The 17770-nt window shown below is 42.1% G+C and overlaps 1 protein-coding gene across 3 annotated transcripts in view; it reads left to right on the top strand.

Annotated features, from left to right (window-relative positions):
- Window positions 1–363: 363 nt before the first annotated feature.
- The window catches only part of INTU (inturned planar cell polarity protein), a gene marked incomplete at its 5' end in the record, with an annotated part of 43263 nt that continues 25856 nt past the window's right edge, over window positions 364–17770 (top strand). For 2 of the 3 annotated variants that reach the window (XR_014590109.1, XM_083861574.1), the window contains 3 exons: window positions 364–467; window positions 8478–9064; window positions 17131–17216. Coding sequence is in view for 2 of the 3 variants with exons in the window: in XM_083861574.1 (XP_083717700.1) it covers window positions 379–467; window positions 8478–9064; window positions 17131–17216 (762 nt within the window). Of the gene's footprint in view, window positions 468–4672; window positions 4807–8477; window positions 9065–17130; window positions 17217–17770 lie in introns of those variants that run through there. The other variant, XM_083861573.1, reaches the window with a different exon arrangement.

The following is a 17770-nucleotide window of genomic DNA, read 5'->3' as shown; positions in this document are numbered from 1 at the left end:
CACTTGTAACTAACATTTTTGTGAAAGAAAGAATCAAAGACCGGATTGGATTTTGAGAGATTGGTAATTACTCATATCGCTACTTAAGGAAAGAGGACCAACTGGGCAATTCACTAGTTTGACCAGCAGGAAAATACACGGGGAAGAACTATTTAGTTGCTAACAGAAACCACCCCGTGGCAGGGCGCACTCCCGGCAGGAGCGGCCGCACTCTCCAGGGCGCGCTTCCCCCGCGCCCCGCGGTGCGGCGCCGCCGGGCCCCGGGCGGGCAGGGGGGAGGGAGGCGCGGCGGGGCCGGGCGGGCCGAGGGGCTCCGGGGCTCCCACCTGCCCCCGCCGCCCGCCCGCAGTGCCGGGGCCGCGGGCCGGGCCATGCGGCATGTTCGGGGCGGGCAGGTACAGCATCCCGCGGCCCGTCACCAGGAACCTGGAGGACCTGGACTCGGTGCAGAGCGTCCTGCTGCACAGGTCAGTGCCGGCGGCGGGGGGAGCGAGATCGCTGCCCGAGATCAGGAGGCTCCGGCACCTCTGGCTCTCCGCAGGGCAGGACCCGCCGGGCGGGGGGACAGTGGAGCTGATCACCGGGTCCCCGGCGAGCTCCGCTTTTGTGGCGGCAGCGGGAATGGGGCAGGAGGGGCCGCCCCTGTGTCCACGGCGAGGGAAACGGCGGCTGCCGGCGGGGACCCCTCGGGTTCCCCTCTCTCCTTCTTGGAGGAGGGAAGGACGTGCAGGTGAGGGGAGCTACGGGGATACCGCGCCCGGGACTCTTAGATGTGCAGACAAACGTGCTGATACTCTTTGATAAGGGTTGAGGCTGTTGTATCCTTGCCATAAGCGTTTTGAACTCTTCTCTAAGGGGACGGCATAATGTATGCTAAAGTCGCACACAAATCCAAGAGGGATGGGAAAGAAATCCGTAAGTGGATGTACAGGAGGCGGCACACTGTATGAGAAGCAGTGGTTTTTCCTCTCCTGCATTCACCATCCCTAACGGGCGATTTTGCACGGTATCCCCATCGGTATTTCCATCTCCACAATAGGATCTTGCCCAACAGGCAAGAAAGCCACCCTTAATGGCATTTTCCATGCGCTAGCTGAGAGCCGCAGAAACTTTTCAAAGAAAAAACACATCCCATTCAGCAGAATAAGGGGAGCTCATCTCCAGTCCTGCTAAGCGCCCGTTTCCCGCTTCTCAGCCACGCTGGTTTATTTCCAGCCGCACAGGAAAAGCACACGGGCACTTCCAGTGCCAGCTCCAGGCAGCTCCTGCTATGGAAACGAACGAGCGGTTGGTTATTAACTCCGGCTCAAGGCGTCAGACGGAGCAGCAGTGCGAAATCCATCGCTGCGAGCGCTGGGGATGCAAACACAGAGCGCAGCAAGAAGGGCACGCTGAGGCTGCTTTGCGCACAATAAACGTGCTCCTATGCAAACACAACGCCATGAACTTTGCAGTGACTTAACAGAAATGTTCTGTTTCAGAGCCGGGTTAAAAACATGCTGCCCTGTGGTATTGCTTACGTTAATATATTCTAAGTGGAATAAGGCTACTCGTGCTCGAAAGATTTGCATGTTGACTGACTGCAAATAATGGTTTTCTTTCATGCCTGACATGCCTGCTATGCATAGCAGGTGATCCTAAAAAAAAGGCATTTTAAACATCGAAGGTGAAGTAAAAAAAAGCAGGGGGAAAAAATGAAAATTACAGCTGCTTTTCATTCTGGAGAGAACTCTTAACTCTGTAAAAGAATGTTTTTCAAAAGAACGAGATGGGGTGTACTGCTCTGCCCAGATTCCTCACGGGTGTCTTCCTCTTGGTTTTGTGTTCTTCTGAAATACCTTCTGTGATCAGCGTCGATACAGAAAGATTCAGAAGTCAGAATATTCTTTCTATTTCATTGATTGAGCACTAGAGTGCTCACGAAGTTTCTTTGGTCCCAGAAGTAGCCTTCTTTCTCCGTGGAGTCTGATTATATGTAACTATCCTGATTTCACTCCTCAATTCACGCCACTTTGCTGTGGATGGTCTCTACACAGTCCTGTCAGAGGAGCTGTGAACAGGAGATTCTGTAATCACAGGCTTACACGGTTTTATGGAAAGCTCATAATAAAAAAATCTTAATTATTAAGGAATCCTTGTGAAATATGTATTTTGCCCCTTAAGAAAGACTTGAGCAGGGGAGGGGAAAGTTGGATGTTGTCTTTAATCTTTTAAAAGAGAGGGAATTATTTCTGACATATTTTGCTCGTGCTGTGCACTGGAGGAATAAAAAAAACCCCAGGAATCAATAGCTGAAATATAATGTCACTTACAATTTTTTGTTCGTTTTTCTTTCAGTAAAGCAGGTGTCAGCAAGAAATACAACTGAAAAACAAAGATGAAAACTATTAGTTTTATCTGCTTGTTGCATATCATGTTTATCTACAGTATTATCATTTGTGTCTGTCCAGCTGTTGGTAGAACCTTCCTGGAAATATTAAATGATCTGAAAACAAGCAGAAAGGAAAAATGAAACATTAACAAGTCACTTAGGGCTGCCTTACCTCATAATTACTAATGAAGAGCTGTAATTTGAAGCATGGAACCAGTGTGTCCTATATGCTTGTCTTCTTTTGACTTCAGTCTCCTTCTGAATACAGGCATGGATCAAGGCAGGCTGTTATTTTTAAAGCTTCTGAAACAGGTTAAGCAAAAAAAAAATATAGTAACAAGAAACTCTTGTTCAGGAAATAAATCTCCACACGTGGGTTTAGTTCTTTGCAGGAACAGCTAATCAGAAGAGCCTCCAGGCTTTAATTATCCACTCCTAAGTGCTCATTACCCGGTTGTCCAGTGAGGGTGAGCAGTGCTGTTGATGCCAGTGATGCCCCCTGGCAGATTTTTACCATCTGGGTGTTAAAAACAGCAACTTGGCATGGAAGGATTCATGGATTCCTTAGTGAGGAGCATCAGCCCCAGCTACTTGGATTAAGTGTAAAGTGGCTGCCAGAAGACAAATTATTTCAAGTCTCCTCCTAATATTTATGCCCAAGAAAATGAGAGGCTTTCCTCTCAAGAGGGACTGTGTGGGAAAATTTGTGTCTTCACTAAAATAAGATCTTGCTGGGTGAAATATATCCTGCAGTCATTAATTGTTCCCACAGCAGTGAAAATTCCACACTCATTTCAGCAAAGTCTTTACTCCCCAGCTACTCCTCTCAGAGGACCAAAGCCTTCCAATCATCCCTCCATTCATAATATACTTATTCCTATAAAATAGCAAGTGGGGCAAGAGCACTGCCTCCTTCACAGAGAGCCTGTGTTTCTCACTTGGTGAGCAAACAACTGGAACCAATTAATCAACTCCTGAACTCAGTGAAATTTAACTAACACAGCAGCATCTGGCATTGACTATCACTTCTCCACAGAAACACTTCAGTGTGCTGCTCAGTGTGTTAAAAGTGCTTGCAAGTGTCAGCATAACTAGGGAGGGCTGGGACAGTGTATCTCACCTGCTTCTAAATGAAATCATAGTAGAACAAACCTTTTTCTTTATGAAATGTTTCTGTCTCCCCCTCTGGATGGGTTTGTAGCCTTAATAACCACGCAACAGTGATTTTCAGGTCTTCTTCAGGGACTTCAGAATAGCCACAGTACTTAATACAGGTATTTTTATTCCAGCTGAAGCCTTAATCACATGGATGTGAGTCCAAAGCATTTCTGTTAATTAACTTGAAATCACCCCTACTAATTAATAAACTCTTCCCTAAAGCAGTTTTGAGTGCAGGGATTCCATACCAGGATCCTGACACTCCTCCACAGTGTTCCAGTGTTATAAAACCTCACTGCTTGAAGTTGTGCAAATATCCCACAGAGCAGAGATTAAATCCAGCACGTTAAACATGTTCCAGCCATTACTCTCTGTCCTTTTCCCTCCTCGCCATGTGTGTCCTGATGGCTTTACTGACACTGTTACACAGCCACTTGTCTGCAGGGCTGCGACACGTCTTGTTTGTCGTGGATGTGAATAATTTAAAGTTCTGAAAACCGAGCAGAGTTGTGGGTTTTTTAGGTTTTTTTTTGTTTTGTGTTTTTTTTTTTGTTTTTTTTTTTTTTTTTTTTTTTTTTTTTTTTTTTTTTGTCTCTCAACCGTGCATTATTTTACACATGTAGACTGCATAAGCTATTTGTTTGGGTTTGTCACATCCTTGCTTCTCCTGAACCACACTGGTCTCCTGACAAACCTGAGGAGAAGCTACTTTAATTTCTCACAGCTCGTTTAATTGATATAATAGCACATAAACTAAAGCACAGAGGCATCCCACTTGGCCCGAGAATCAGTTTTTACCTCGTGTTTCCCCCTCCTGATCAGTGTTTGGTTGCACCGCTCTGAGCCCAGGACTCTGGAGTTTCACTAAAGGTGTCTTTTATAGGACGGGTGCTGGGACTTTGCAGTCAGACAGCTCAATAAAGTCTGGCTCTGCGTGCTGCGTTCCTGTTGAGGCAGGGAGGGGCGGGGGAGGCCGGGCACACAGCACTTCCCGTCACAATTCCCGGTTTTACCCCCATGGCGGAGGGGCGGCCCCTCACGGCCCGGGGCCCCTCGCGCTTCCCGCCGTTTCCATGGCGCGTGGGGCGCCGGCCAATGGGCGGGCGCGGCGCGCGTCACGTGCCCCCCGCGCGGCGCGCTGTCATGGCGTCCGCCGGGCCGGGCGGCGAGAGCGGCGCTGCCCAGGGGATGGAGCCGCCCGGGGGAGAAGGCGCCCGGCCCGCGGGCACCGGCAGCGAGAGCGGCTCCTGCGGCTCCTCGCTGTCCGCCAGCTCCGAGTAAGCCCGAGGGGAGCTCTGCCGGGATCGCGCCGCCCTGCCCTGCCCTGCCCTGCCCTGCCCTGCCCTGCCCTGCCCTGCCCTGCCCTGCCCTGCCCTGCTCGGCGGGAGGCGGAGGGAGCCCCCCGCGCTGAGGGCGGTGCGGGGCCGGGCCGGGCCGGGGCGGGCTCTGGAGCAGAGCGCGGTGTGAGGGTGTGCCAGGGTCTCTCTGCAGGGCCCTGGCGGCAACGCGAAGTAGGTTCAGTCCTTGCACTGAGTCCTGCGTCCCAGCTGGGAGACAGAGGGGAAGGAGGGGCTTGGCACACGCTATAGCAATAAAAGTGTAGTAGTGTCTTTCTTCCAGTGTCCTGCCTAAGTCAGAAAACACTATTGTAATAATATATTTTTTAAAGATATAAATGCTGTCTCCAAGGTTTTAATCTGTATATTTTCTTAATTCGGATGAAATTAAGCTTACAGCATTAACTTGGTTCCCTGTGTTAAAACAGCTCTGCTTGACACTTCAAATGTGTATTTCGGGGTCTAATCAGTGGTATTTCATTCATCGTGTTATTTTCATCGTGCTGTGCAGTGGAGGGGAAAAAACAGATTTCAGTGGGAGAAGTTAGAATTGTGTCCAAGTGTGGGTTAAATTGTAGTTGCCCTGTAGCTCTGGCTCAGAGACAAACCTGTTGTGTGTACACCTACCTTACTTTATTCCTATATTTATAAGCCAGAACTCAACTGTAACATTTCAGCCTGAAGCTATGTTTTTTATATTTTGTGTGTTTGGGTTTTTTCTTTTCTCAGTTCTTTCATCTAAAATGCCTTTTTACTGTCATTCTTTATATGTGTTTAGGAGATAAAGCTGTTCCACAGATTTCAGCACGTAACACATGTTCTAATATTTGTAATAATATGGGTCATACTTCTAATAATTTATCTATAAATTCATCCAGCAGAACTTGGATCCTTTCTTTCTAATTCATCTTTCTTCCATAAATGGACAATTTCAATCAGCACAGTTTTTCAGGCACTTATCCCAAAGAGGAAATGTCTACATAGGAGCAGTGAAACTGCTCTCAGAGAAATTTTTTAGCTCCCCTGACTGAAGCTTCCAGCCCTAGAGGCAAGTTGAGGTTATTGTGCAAGCACTTGTTTTGGCACAAGGGAAAAGAGATCAAAATGGGATTTTTATTTTTTTATTTTAATATTTCTTTCTCCTTTTTTCTTTCCTTGCTTGATTTAAATTTATTGTGACACCACAGCATTAGGGGGAAAAGTCTCTCATCCTAGGTGCAGGCTTCTTGTTTTAGATTTACTTTTCCAGATGTGTGTGTGGATCTGTGTTGAGAAAGTGAGAGTTTATTTACCTTCTTTGCTTCTCTCTGGGGTGGTTCTGTTTGGGTGCACCCAGAGCAAACACCAGACATCCCCACACCTTTTTTTTTTTTTTTCCCGTGGTCCATATTGTTGTAATAAAAACAGAGAACAAAGTTGGAGACTGTGAGTGCATGAACTGATGTCCAGGCTGAAATTTTGATATCTTCCCCAAAGAAAAAAGAGCTTTTCCAAAGGTCACAGTCTCTTTTAAAGAGGGAATAAAAATGGTATCATACATGACAGGAGTTTTTGCTAATCCAGATGTTATTTCTTTGTAAATTTCTAGTGTTTCCTTTTTTGTTTGGTTGGGTTTTTTTGGGAGGGGAGGTTCATTGGTTAGTTTGGGCATTTTGGGGTTTTTTGTTTGTTTTGGTTGGGTTTTGTTGGGTTTGTTTGTTTGTTTGTTTTTGGTTTGTTTGGTTTTGCTTAATTTTGCTTTTGTATGCCAGGATGTGGGAGTACTCCTTAAAAAACAAACCAGGGAAAAACTCATGTTATTTCTTGCCTGCAACCTTCTGAGAGATGTTGGATCAGAAGGAGTGTGCCCTTGACAGCCTTTAGGGTTTGTTAGCATTCTGACACTTTCTTGAATAAGAACTCAGGGTTTCAAGTAAGACTCAGCAGAAATCACAAAGTTGGATTTATCCCTCAGTATAGCCAAGTGATCACAAGTGGTGGCTCTTCTTTTAAACTGTTTGGGCAAAAAAGCTAATAAATGCAGAGGAGATAGGTGATGTTTCTTCCTGTCTGCAAGATCAATAGACTTTTCTCAATAACTGAGGCTCCAGAAAGAGAGTAATGTCAATTTTTCTGTATTGTTAGTCCAGTCAAATCCTTTTGTTGAGCCCTTAAAGGTGCTCTGGTGCAATGTCTGTATAATGTTCTCTGTTCAGCTAAACTTTGAAACTTTGACATTTATCTGTGCTTTCAAATGAACCTCTGTTTGAATATTTATTACTAGCTTTAAACCAGATTTGCACTCTTTATTCAGTAAAAGTAGTTCTAGTGTAAAACAAATGAATGCACGTTAACTTTAAATTACTGTGTTAACTATGATGTAAATCTCCAGTCTGGGTTTTCCTTACATGATTTTTATGAAACAGAGAAACCTCTTTCTCATCTGGCTAGGGAGAGTGAACTGGCTTTGTCTCTTCGTGAAAATCTTCCATGCAGAACATCCCAGCTAATGAAACCTCTGAGCCCTGTTCTTACTTTGGCCTTTATTGATTCTCCTCTATTTGGAGTAACATTCCATGGTTCACCTCCAGGTTCATTTGGTCTGGTGCCCCTCAGCAGGCATTTCTTGGTTGGGTTTCTTTTTCCTCAGCCAGAAGAGGATGATTTCTTTCATTCTCCTTCCCTCTAAATGTGTTTATAGGCTACTTAGCATTTGTCTCTTTGCTCTGGGTGTGTTCCAGTTACTACATCTTTCTTAAAACCTGCTGTCCAAAGCTGGACGTGGCTGGCACATCACCGTTGCCAAATTAGGACAAAAATTTTTTTGCACTGTGCTGATGATGTTTCTGTTACATCCTGGAGCTGCTTTGCAGAAGTGTCTTGCTCTTGGCTTTGGGTGATCCACACCAGCTGCCAGATCAGTTTCTGTAGCAGTGCTGCCTCTTTTTAGTGTGTGTTTTCGCATGTGCTATTTGGAACTTGGCTTTTAAAATCTGCTACCTAGATTTCATCTTAGATTGTTTTGAGTTTTTTTTTTTCTTTATGTTGAATCTAAGTGATTTTTAAAATGTTTATCTTGTCTTTCCAAAGGGCTGGTAGTACAATCTGTGCTTCCATAGTATTAGAGAATATCCTGAGTTAGAAGGAGCTCACAAGAAAAAACAAGTCCATCTTCAGGCTCTGCAGAGGACCACCTTAAAAATCATGCCATGATTATATTACAATTGAATAAGGGGAAAAAAATGAGAGAGAACAAACAGAATGAAATTTTTTACTCTTAAAAGAAAGTTCCATCGTGTGCTTCAGTGTAATTAGTAATTAAAACTTGCATGTCAAAGAAACGTTTGTTTTACAGTGGTTGTTTTCCTCTAAGGCATTTGAAGAAATTTATTTTACTGGTTTGAGGGATGTCTTTCCTTGCCATATCCATCATTTATCTAAAACAAGCTCTAACCCTCATGGCAGACTTAAAGCAGTTGAGCTGTCAATGTCCAGGAGGCAATTTTTTTTCTCCTGGTTTTTATTCAACCCTTGCACTCTCTCTGTCCCCTCCTTACTTAAAATAATCAGATCTCCCTTGCACAGTGATCTTCCTTATCAGAACTCACCGACCATTCTTCTTTGTTTTCCAGTGACCTCGAGCCTGAGTGGTTGGATAGTGTGCAGAAAAATGGAGAATTATTTTATTTAGAATTAAGTGAGAGTGAAGAAGAAATTCTGCTTCAGAACAGCTGTCCAGAAATGCCAGCAGTGAATCATGTCAGGTTCCGTGAAAATGAAGCTGAAATTATTCAAGAGGGATCACGCAAGGAAAGAAAGTATGAACTGAAGAAATGGACCAAAATGCTAAAAAAGAAGAGTCTTTTACCAAAGAGTTCTGGTAAGAAAGGCAGTGGGAGCTGCAATGTGCACCCCTCTGGTCCTACTTCCATACTGAAGCACAGGTCTGCTCAGAAAATGGGTGTCACTGTTCAGCAAAAGTACAAAGATGTGTCTGTTTATGTAAATCCCAGAAAACTCTACAGTGCTGGGGAAGAAGAGCAGCAGAGGCTGCTGGAGGCCTTAGTAGGGATTGTCCATCAATCTTCATGGAGCAGCAGAAGAGTGGAAAAACAAGGCAGGAGGGATAAAGCCACCAGAGGAGTCAGTGAAGAGAAGCTTGTGGTGCATGGCTTGGTGCCAGGTAGTTCTGCAATGAAAACAGGTCAAATCATGATTGGTGAGTAACTGAAGGAATAGCTAACTTTTGTATTCTTCCTTTAATATGAAGATTTATGGATTTTTTTGCTCTTGGAAGCAGCTGACTTGAATATTCCTGAGACATAAGCAATTACATCAGTTCTCAAGGGAATATTTTAGGTCAGTGTCATTGCATCTGATGGTTTTTTACCTAGTCAGTTTTACTGTAGTGCTGATTTTAAGAACCTATGGTGTAACCTGAAAGATGTTAACACAGCAAGAAGATGACCATCCCTTAGTGTTCAGAGACTGAGCAGCTTGGAGCAAGAAATACCCCACCACCACCTTTAACTGAGGATTTGCTCAGTAGATAAATGGGACTAGAGCAAACCTATAGTCTGCTAGATACCATATTTAGATTCCCCTCTTCTCTGCAGCATCCTCATTAGATAAAAAGCTTTACTGTGTATATGCTTTAAATGGATTTTGTATCATAGAAATGAGGGAAAAAACACTGAGTAAGGTACATTCTCATGTTACAGACTTTCTCCACAGCCTTGTTTGGTTATTTTTCTGTTTAGCAAATCCAACAGCAGCTTCCTCAGCAGCTGTGACTTTGGGAGGCTCCAAATCCATGGCAGTTTGGGGAGGCAGTGAGCCAGTACAGCCTTTGTGCTGGTTTGGCTGCTCGGGCACTTCCATGAGCTGAGGAAAAATAACCTGGCAGGAAAACTCACCCAGCTGAGAAATTGGCTGTCTAGTATTTTGCTGGTGTAATAAGTTAAGCTTGAGTCAGAGAAGGTCTGACAGGCACCCAAATGTGAATGATGGAAGGGAATGAACTGCTGTGAGGGGTGATAAGGGAGCAGAAATACTCCCCCTCCCAGCATTGGGGCCACTCCAAACTTGGCACTCACAGGACACCAACCTCAGACAGTAAATGTGAGACAACCAGGCCACCTCTGTAAAGGGTGAAAAATTACTTAATTACCCTTGAAGCTGGTTGCTCACAGAGTGGGAGAGCAAAGATGTGATGTTGGTTAGAAGATCCTTAGAAATCTTAATGCTATAAGTAGCACAAATCCCACAAAGTCAGCGTGAGGGCTTTTGAAATTGCAGTGTGGTGTGTGGAAAAAGGCACATCGTGTTTCGACTGGCTGATTGCTCCAGCGTGTGTTTTTGGTAGAGATGCTAAAGAATACTCCAGAGGGAAAATTGGATAACTTTCAGATTTTACCAGCAAGAACTGATTAGTCAGAAAGTGGGGGATGTGGGCTGAGGGGGAGGAGAGAGCGAGTTTCAACTCGATCTGCTTAAGGGTGTTTAATCTAATTAGTGTCAGAGTGGGTGTTTGTAACCTGTAAGTTAATTTTGGGACACAGATTTGTATGTAACACTTTTGTGAGAGCAGGTGTGAAGTCAGAGCAGTGCAGGCAAATACCAGATCCAGGAGATGAAGCTGACCTAACCAGAGATAGTATTTCGTCTGCTGCACTTAATGCTTCCCAGAGCTTGTGAGGAGAAAAACTTTGGGGTTTTTTGTTTGTTTGTTTCAAATAGAAGAACACTTAGCTTAATCTAAGAAGAGTCTTGCACTTTATTATGTCCTAGGCTACCATCAACCCTTGCCTTGGATTTTTGCACATTGAAAATTAAATAGTTTTAGGCATACTGGGGTTATTCAGCTCTTATCTGGGAAAATGAGCTGTGTTCAGTGCCAACAGTGGAAAACATGTAATTTTCATATAAAAATACTTTCAAATTATATATCTATAGTGAAGCTGAGTCCTGTGGAATTTTTATGTGGTGTCTAGAAATAGGGATGCTTTGCATAAATTAGATGCTCAGATTTCAGTCTTGTCTGCATAAAGACTATACAGTAAAAAAAAATCTGCTTTTGTCAAAAATCTGTCAGGTTTACTGCTTCTATACTGCACATCACAGGATGGGATGGCTGTGGTGTACACCCAAAGGCTGATTTAGATCATCACAGGAGCTGAAGTTGGACGGAAAGTTCAGGGATAATAACAGTGGAACTTTGCCTTTCAGTTGTTCTTGATGGAAGCAGGTTTTAGGGGTCATGTGGAGAATTGTGGAAACAGCCAGTAAAGGGTGGTTTTGTGGTCAGTGTAAAACTGAAGATTTAGAACAAAAGTGAGCAGCTTCTTAGGCCATCACAGAGGGAGGAATACCTGATGAGCACAGCACAATGCCTGCTGGCTGCTCCGGTTATAACTGTGTTCATCTCCATGACCTGACTGCTCATAAACATTAACCTCTTCTTGTTCAGCTTTATAATATTGCAGTGGCCTTCAGTGGTCCAGACCAGCTTGGCAGTAGTCTTTTGTGAGGCAAGTCCAGATTACATTTTCCTTTACAAATACATGCTTTAAAATGACATCTGGTTGTCTTCCTGGTGACCACTTTGCAGCACTTATTTTGACTCAGAGTGGTTTATGCTTCAGCATTTCTACTACAAGTAACTTCTTTTTCCATCCTTAATAATCGCTTTCCTCAGGTGGCTTCTCATAGTTGTTTTGAAATGTGTATCCCTTATAGCTTTGAACACTTAAAACATCTGTTTATTATTTGTGCAGTACACTTTAATTTTTGGTTTTAAGATTGCATATGGAAGTCATAAGTCTTGTTGCTGTACTTTATTAACCAAGCGGAATGCAGGCGCTGACCGTATGAAAGTAAATACAACACTTTTGCAAGCTAAAAAACCCTGCTGCTTTGTGACTCTAAAAAGATGGCACTCTATTCATGTGTTGTTTATCAGTTCTTTTTTTTCTTTTTTTACAATTAGCAGGCCAGCATCCATCTTAAATTTTCAAAGCAGAAAAGCCCTCGTTGATTTTTAAGTTTGTTGCCACTTTCTTTTTTGTTAAGATGAAATAAGTTGCTTCTATCTCGTGCTTTTTAAGTGTCTTTTGTATTTTTGGCAAAACAATTTCCTTGCTTCAGTTAATTTGCAACATTATGCAAAGCTTGGTCTGATGTGGAAAACTTTGAGCTAATCTTCAAAGAGGAAAATCTTGTCAAAATACTTGCATTTAGGTGCTGACAAATAAGGTTTGTGATAGGTAATGCCATTATAATTTGATTCCCACCTCCCTTTAGACTGAAACCTTTTGGATTCACACTGGGGAAAAGTTCTTGTAAATGCTGATGAGCATCACCTTTACCATAGTAAAAATAAAAACCTAACTCCTATGACACTGAAAATACAGCAAAGCTCTTTACACTAGCAAAGTGTGCTGTTGTTAACCTCTTTGAAAGTATCTTATTGCTCTTGTAACCAAATAGCTCAGCATGAATCTTCTCACTTTATCAGTACATACAGTTGTAAAAAAATTGTGGAAACTCCCCACTGACAAGAATTAATTATGTTTGATGGTAAAGATAGGGTACAATAATCCCATTTTGAACGTGTGTGCAAAAGCTACAGCTGCTGTTGCAAACTTCACTTGAAAGGTTCATGTCCTTCAAGCCCTGTCAGGAAAAAAAGCCCTTGAAAGGACCAAAATACTGTGAGAGTTTGAGATTTTTATGTGGAATTACCCTACATGGTGTATTTGTGGAAAGGACTCTCCAGAGTAGGGCTGGAGCTCACAAGATGGAACCAGAGTTTGTGTAAGCTTTGCTGTGTTCTCACTGTGGCGTTTGGGATGTGGCTTTTGTTCTTTTCATCTCCTCTTGAAGCACAGCAGCACTGGTCTGGATGAAAGCAGCCTGTTAATGTATAAAACAAGTAATTGATCTGCCTTTCTGCAGTAGGAATGCATTCCACAGTTTGCCTTTTTTGGAAAGGCATATAGGAACTTTTGTAAGTGCTCCCACCAAGTCATTCCCAAGAACGGAGAAAACAAAATATCAGGATTCCATGACAAAAGTGTCCTCCATCCTCCCCCATGAGAACAACTTGATCCTCATGATACCAGAAAAAAAAAAATGTGCACTTCCCATCACAGTGTGGTGTCCCTGGGCTTAATCCAGTGGGGATCTGCTTTTAGAAACAGTATTTGCAGGTTATCTCTAGGGAAGGAAAGGATGGTTAACAGAAGTCATAGTCTTGTGCCTCAAGTGGCAAAGGGATAGGCAGCTCTGGAACATTCTAGGGATGGCAGCAGTGCCAAAGACTTTCCTAAACTTTGTCCTTAAAGAGGCAGAAATAATTCCATCAGCTGTGTGCAGACTGGGTGTCTGAGATCAACACACACTGGTCTTGGTTGCTGCGGACTGGATGGGGGAGGTCTCTTCTGATTAGAACAAATAAGATAGAAAGAATTCCTGAAATTTCCTTTCCTCTATGGCAACACCTCTAAAAATGGAGCTGAGTGATACTTTGTTCTGATGTTTCTCCCTATATCTGTAATTCAGTGATGTTTTGGATTGGGATGGTTTGACTTAACTCTGCAGACCACTGAGTTAGACCAACTTAAACAATTGCGAAAGCTGTTTACACTTTGATTTAATTTAACCTGAATTGTTTAAGCATTAGGTAAGTGAAATTAGATTAAACTTTATACAATTGCATTAATTTTATGACATAATTCATGTCTGAAGACCTGAATCAGTCTGTCCTTTAAGTTTTTCAGACTGCTAAAGGGCAAGAAACAATTCTCAAATAAAATGTAGATGTTGAGCTCTTACAAAGTACAACTTGCATGTACTAACTCTTTCACTGCAGTTAATTATCACACCAAGTTGATCTTGTGGTCATGTCCTGCTTTCAGACTACTCTGGGTTCATAATTTTACACAGTTTATACTTTGCCCAGTGATGTTATTTCGTAGTTCCTATCCTTTGACTGCTGTTGTGTGTGATGAAAAGAAAAGTAGCAAAAAATGCAAACACCCACCTTCACTGCCTCCACCCCCAATTCTGGAAAATCCGTATTAATCAGTAAAGATTTTCTGTTGTCTATGAAGTTGCTTTTGTGTGATAGTGATACAGCATTTTCTGGCAGAAGGGAGGGAGCCTTACAGGGCTGTGTGCTCTGGAAAGCTGTTCCATGTATGAGCCATGATTACATTTTTTACCAATTGGGTGAAATAAATATTTACTGCTGCAATGAAAGTTTTACATGTGTACATTAGGCGTTGAATAAATACAACATTTGGAGTATGCAACATGTAAATACTGATGGCTCTTCTGCTTTCAAAGTGTTTCTTTGTCTATTCCACCCTGGGAGATGAGATTCCAGAACATTCCCTCAAGTGCTAAGGTGTGGATGTCTTCACAGAGTGTGTGCAGCTCCTCTGAATGGCTTTACAACAGAATTCCTAAGGATCCAGTCAAACAAACAGAACACAAATTACTTTTGTTTAAGCAGATGAGTTTAGGATGAGTACAAGGGCAATTTATGCTTTCTCTTGTAGTTGTGAATAATGATCTTTAATACAGTGTGCTTAACAAAGAACATAGTAATCCTGCTTATAATTCTTGTAACCTGAGTGTTCTGCTTTTCATTACTAATTTTCATGTCCTGGGACTCTGCCATGGACTTACTGAGTTCCTTTTAAATGCTGTTTAACTTTCAGCTTTTCTGTCTTTGAACTACTGTTGTATTCAAAATTTGACAGGCTAAAACTTAACTGTGCTGTGCATCAAGAAACACACAGGTTAGGGAGAGAGCTATTTCTTGAAAAAGGAAAACTTAAAATACTTTATATGCAGAATAAAATGTAACTTTTCCTTCATTTTGGATTCAGGAGGGGTAGGAATGAATTTCTCTTTAATGTAAAAGAAGAGCAAGCAATTGATTATTATCTGGTGTATCAAATTGCTTGCATTTTGGAGATACTCAGTGTTTCCTTACTGATGATTAGTTAAGAAGAATGTTCTGTCTGTTGTTGGCCTTGATTGTGTGTTGCACTGATTGTGAGCAATGACCTTGTACCTGGGAAGAATCCCAGCTGCAATTTGAAGGTATTTAAAAGCAACGTGGAACACAGAAATAATGGTAACTGTCAGTCTTCTTCTGAACTTGCACATTTCGTGGCCTTGAATAGATTCCTAGGGAATGGAAAGAGCTTAGAGCCTCAGTCTATGATTTTCCATAGTGTGCATGTCATTAGCACTGTGTCTGTCTGAGCTGAGCAAGTCCTCTCCCTGGAAAATTGAAATACACCCTGAACTTCACAGTGCTTCAGTGCTTCATTTCTGCACTTGATGACATCTCAGTTGACAAGTCAAGGCTTAAAATATAACTGTGTGTCCTGGGTTGCAGTGTAGGATGTACACAAAGTATTTATTCTATCACCATCTTCATGAACTGTTGAAACCAGGTGGGCTAGTGTTTTCCCAAGCCCCTGGCTTTGGGGTGTCTTCTGCTAATGGCCTTTGGAGTGTCTTCTGCTCATGGCCCATTAACGCCTGGCCCATGACTCACAGGTAACTCCCTCCAGGGGTTATCTCTGTTTAATGGGCCATCAAGGACCCATTTCACACTCCTCATGCTATTGTGAGATGCTCTGCCCAGGGGGAGGAGCCAAGCATTCTCACCTGGATATAAGCTGGTATGTGGGACAGTGCAAGCAGCACTTACCCACTGGGTTCCCAGAGGACCAGGGCTACCAGACCTTTCTACAGGATCACTGCTTCAGGAAGAGCACCTCACCTGGACTGCTTCCACCATCCTGCTCAGGTTGTATTCTGACTCTGTCAGTGATCCTTTGTGTTATTGCATTTATTTTGTTTTGTTTTTACCTTTTTACCTTTTTTCTTATTAAATTATATCTCTGACTTGGAGCCTCTCATTCATTTTGCTTTCAAACCACAACACTGTGCTACACATGCACTTCTGCAAATCCATGTCCTTTTCCTAATCCCTTTCCACTGCCTGAGTGATGGACACCGTGTTAATAATCTTGGAGAGGATGTGGAGGTGCTTTCTAGGGGAGTCTTTGTGCAGTTGAAGCCAAAATAAAGCTTGGTTTTCAATTTGCTCCTTCAGAGGAGCTCTTGGTATTTTTAGTTCTCACATAAGAATGACCTTGGAATTGAGTCACTTTCAGTGTTAAGTGAGAAGCCAATTTCTTTATTTCCCTATCTACAGAAGATACAAGCTAGAAACTAATTGAGTTTTTTTTTACCAGAGAAAGCAGAGACAACTGAAAGTGCCACCAAAAAAAAATCAAGTAGAAAATAAGCCTTATTTTGTTAGTCTAAAGTTGAATATTTGCCTCTGTAAAGGAAAAAATGAACCACCAAATCACTGCCAGTCACTTCTTGTTATAAATTGATGTTGCCTCATCTTAGGTAATTTGCTCCAAGTACCTTTATTGGAAAGGTTTTTAGGAATTCTCTGGTTAGAGTCTGCAGAACCTTCTGATCTCCATTCTAACTGCTTTCTCACCTAGGCTCTGCTCACCTTGTCTTTAACCAAGAGCTTCTTCATTTCCCATGGTTGCTGCAGTGTAACTTCTGTCTATTTGATCTCATTTGATTTCTTTTTTCTTGGGCACAGGTGGATAGGACTGTAAGGAATACTCTGGGTGGGATCACTCACCTACATTCCAAGGAGAGACCAAACAATGAATGGTCAAAAACCCTTTTGTTTTTATTTTCCAATTTCTATTGTTTTTATCTCTTGATGTTATTTTACTTTTATATTTTCTAGCTTCACAAGTTGGTTTTCTTTTCCACAGGTCTCATATCCTTCTTGCTTAAATGTGCATCTTTTTGAGGGGGAGGAGGTATAATTAATTACCACTGGGATACTTCTTGAGAATATTTTCCTTCACTTCACACAGAAATCCGTTTGATTTTTGCACTTTAAATTAGTAGTCTAGTATCCCTGCCTGTGGTAAGGGGTTGGAACTGGGTGATCTTCAAGGTTCCTTCCAACCCAAACCACTCTATATTTCTGTGATTTTTGTCAACTGATATGAGTGTGGCCACAAGGCCTTTAGAGCAGTGAGGTGATAATAGACTAAAAGTGGTGAATGTTGCATGAAGCAAATATCTCCTTAAAATGTAACAAGTGGACATTTGTGACAGCTTGAATGGCATGTTAATTATTTAATAAGACACTGTTTTGCTCTGTATTGTGATGCAGTAGCAATTGAATTTCTCATTTCTTGTCTGTTCCACCTCCAGGAGATGTTCTTGTTGCTGTAAATGACGTTGATGTGAATTCAGAAAACATAGAGAGGGTTTTGTCTTGCATTCCAGGTCCTATGCAGGTACAGTATACACTACAGTTGAACTTTTATTCCAAAAATCCTCTGTAAAAGTTAGTACTGCTTCTAGCTTTTTTTTTTTTTTTTTTTTTTTTTTTTTTTTTTTTTTTTTTTTTTTTTTTTTTTTTTTTTTTTTTTTTTTTTCCTGAGGAAACAAAGTTTGGGTGGCCTTTTCCTTAAAACTTCCTCTGTTATCTTTTGAATGGGTTGCTTGACTTCAGTCAGAGTAGAAATTTCAGAGTTTAATTCTGATAAAAATCAGAATCAGAAAAATCCTATGAAAATAGGTAGGTGCTGGTGTCTAGCTTAAAAACAAACATGCCAGCAGAATAGTGGAGGGATTTTGCCAATTACTGTATTTAAAATGGTAATTATTGCTCTGAAAATACTTAAATAGAATAATTATATCTTCATCAATACAAACAAGACTAACAACAAGAGTGTAAAAACAAGCCTGAGTTAACAAGGAGTGCTCTTAAAAATATTTAAGAGCATTTAAATGGTGAAATTGATACTGGTGTAATATTGAATACAAAAATTTGGGTTCCAAGAGATGT

The sequence above is a fragment of the Zosterops lateralis genome (genome assembly GCF_965231275.1).
Source record: "Zosterops lateralis genome assembly, chromosome: 5".
NCBI classification, from domain to species: Eukaryota; Metazoa; Chordata; class Aves; order Passeriformes; family Zosteropidae; genus Zosterops; species Zosterops lateralis.
This window is presented reverse-complemented; position numbering and strand designations above follow the sequence as displayed.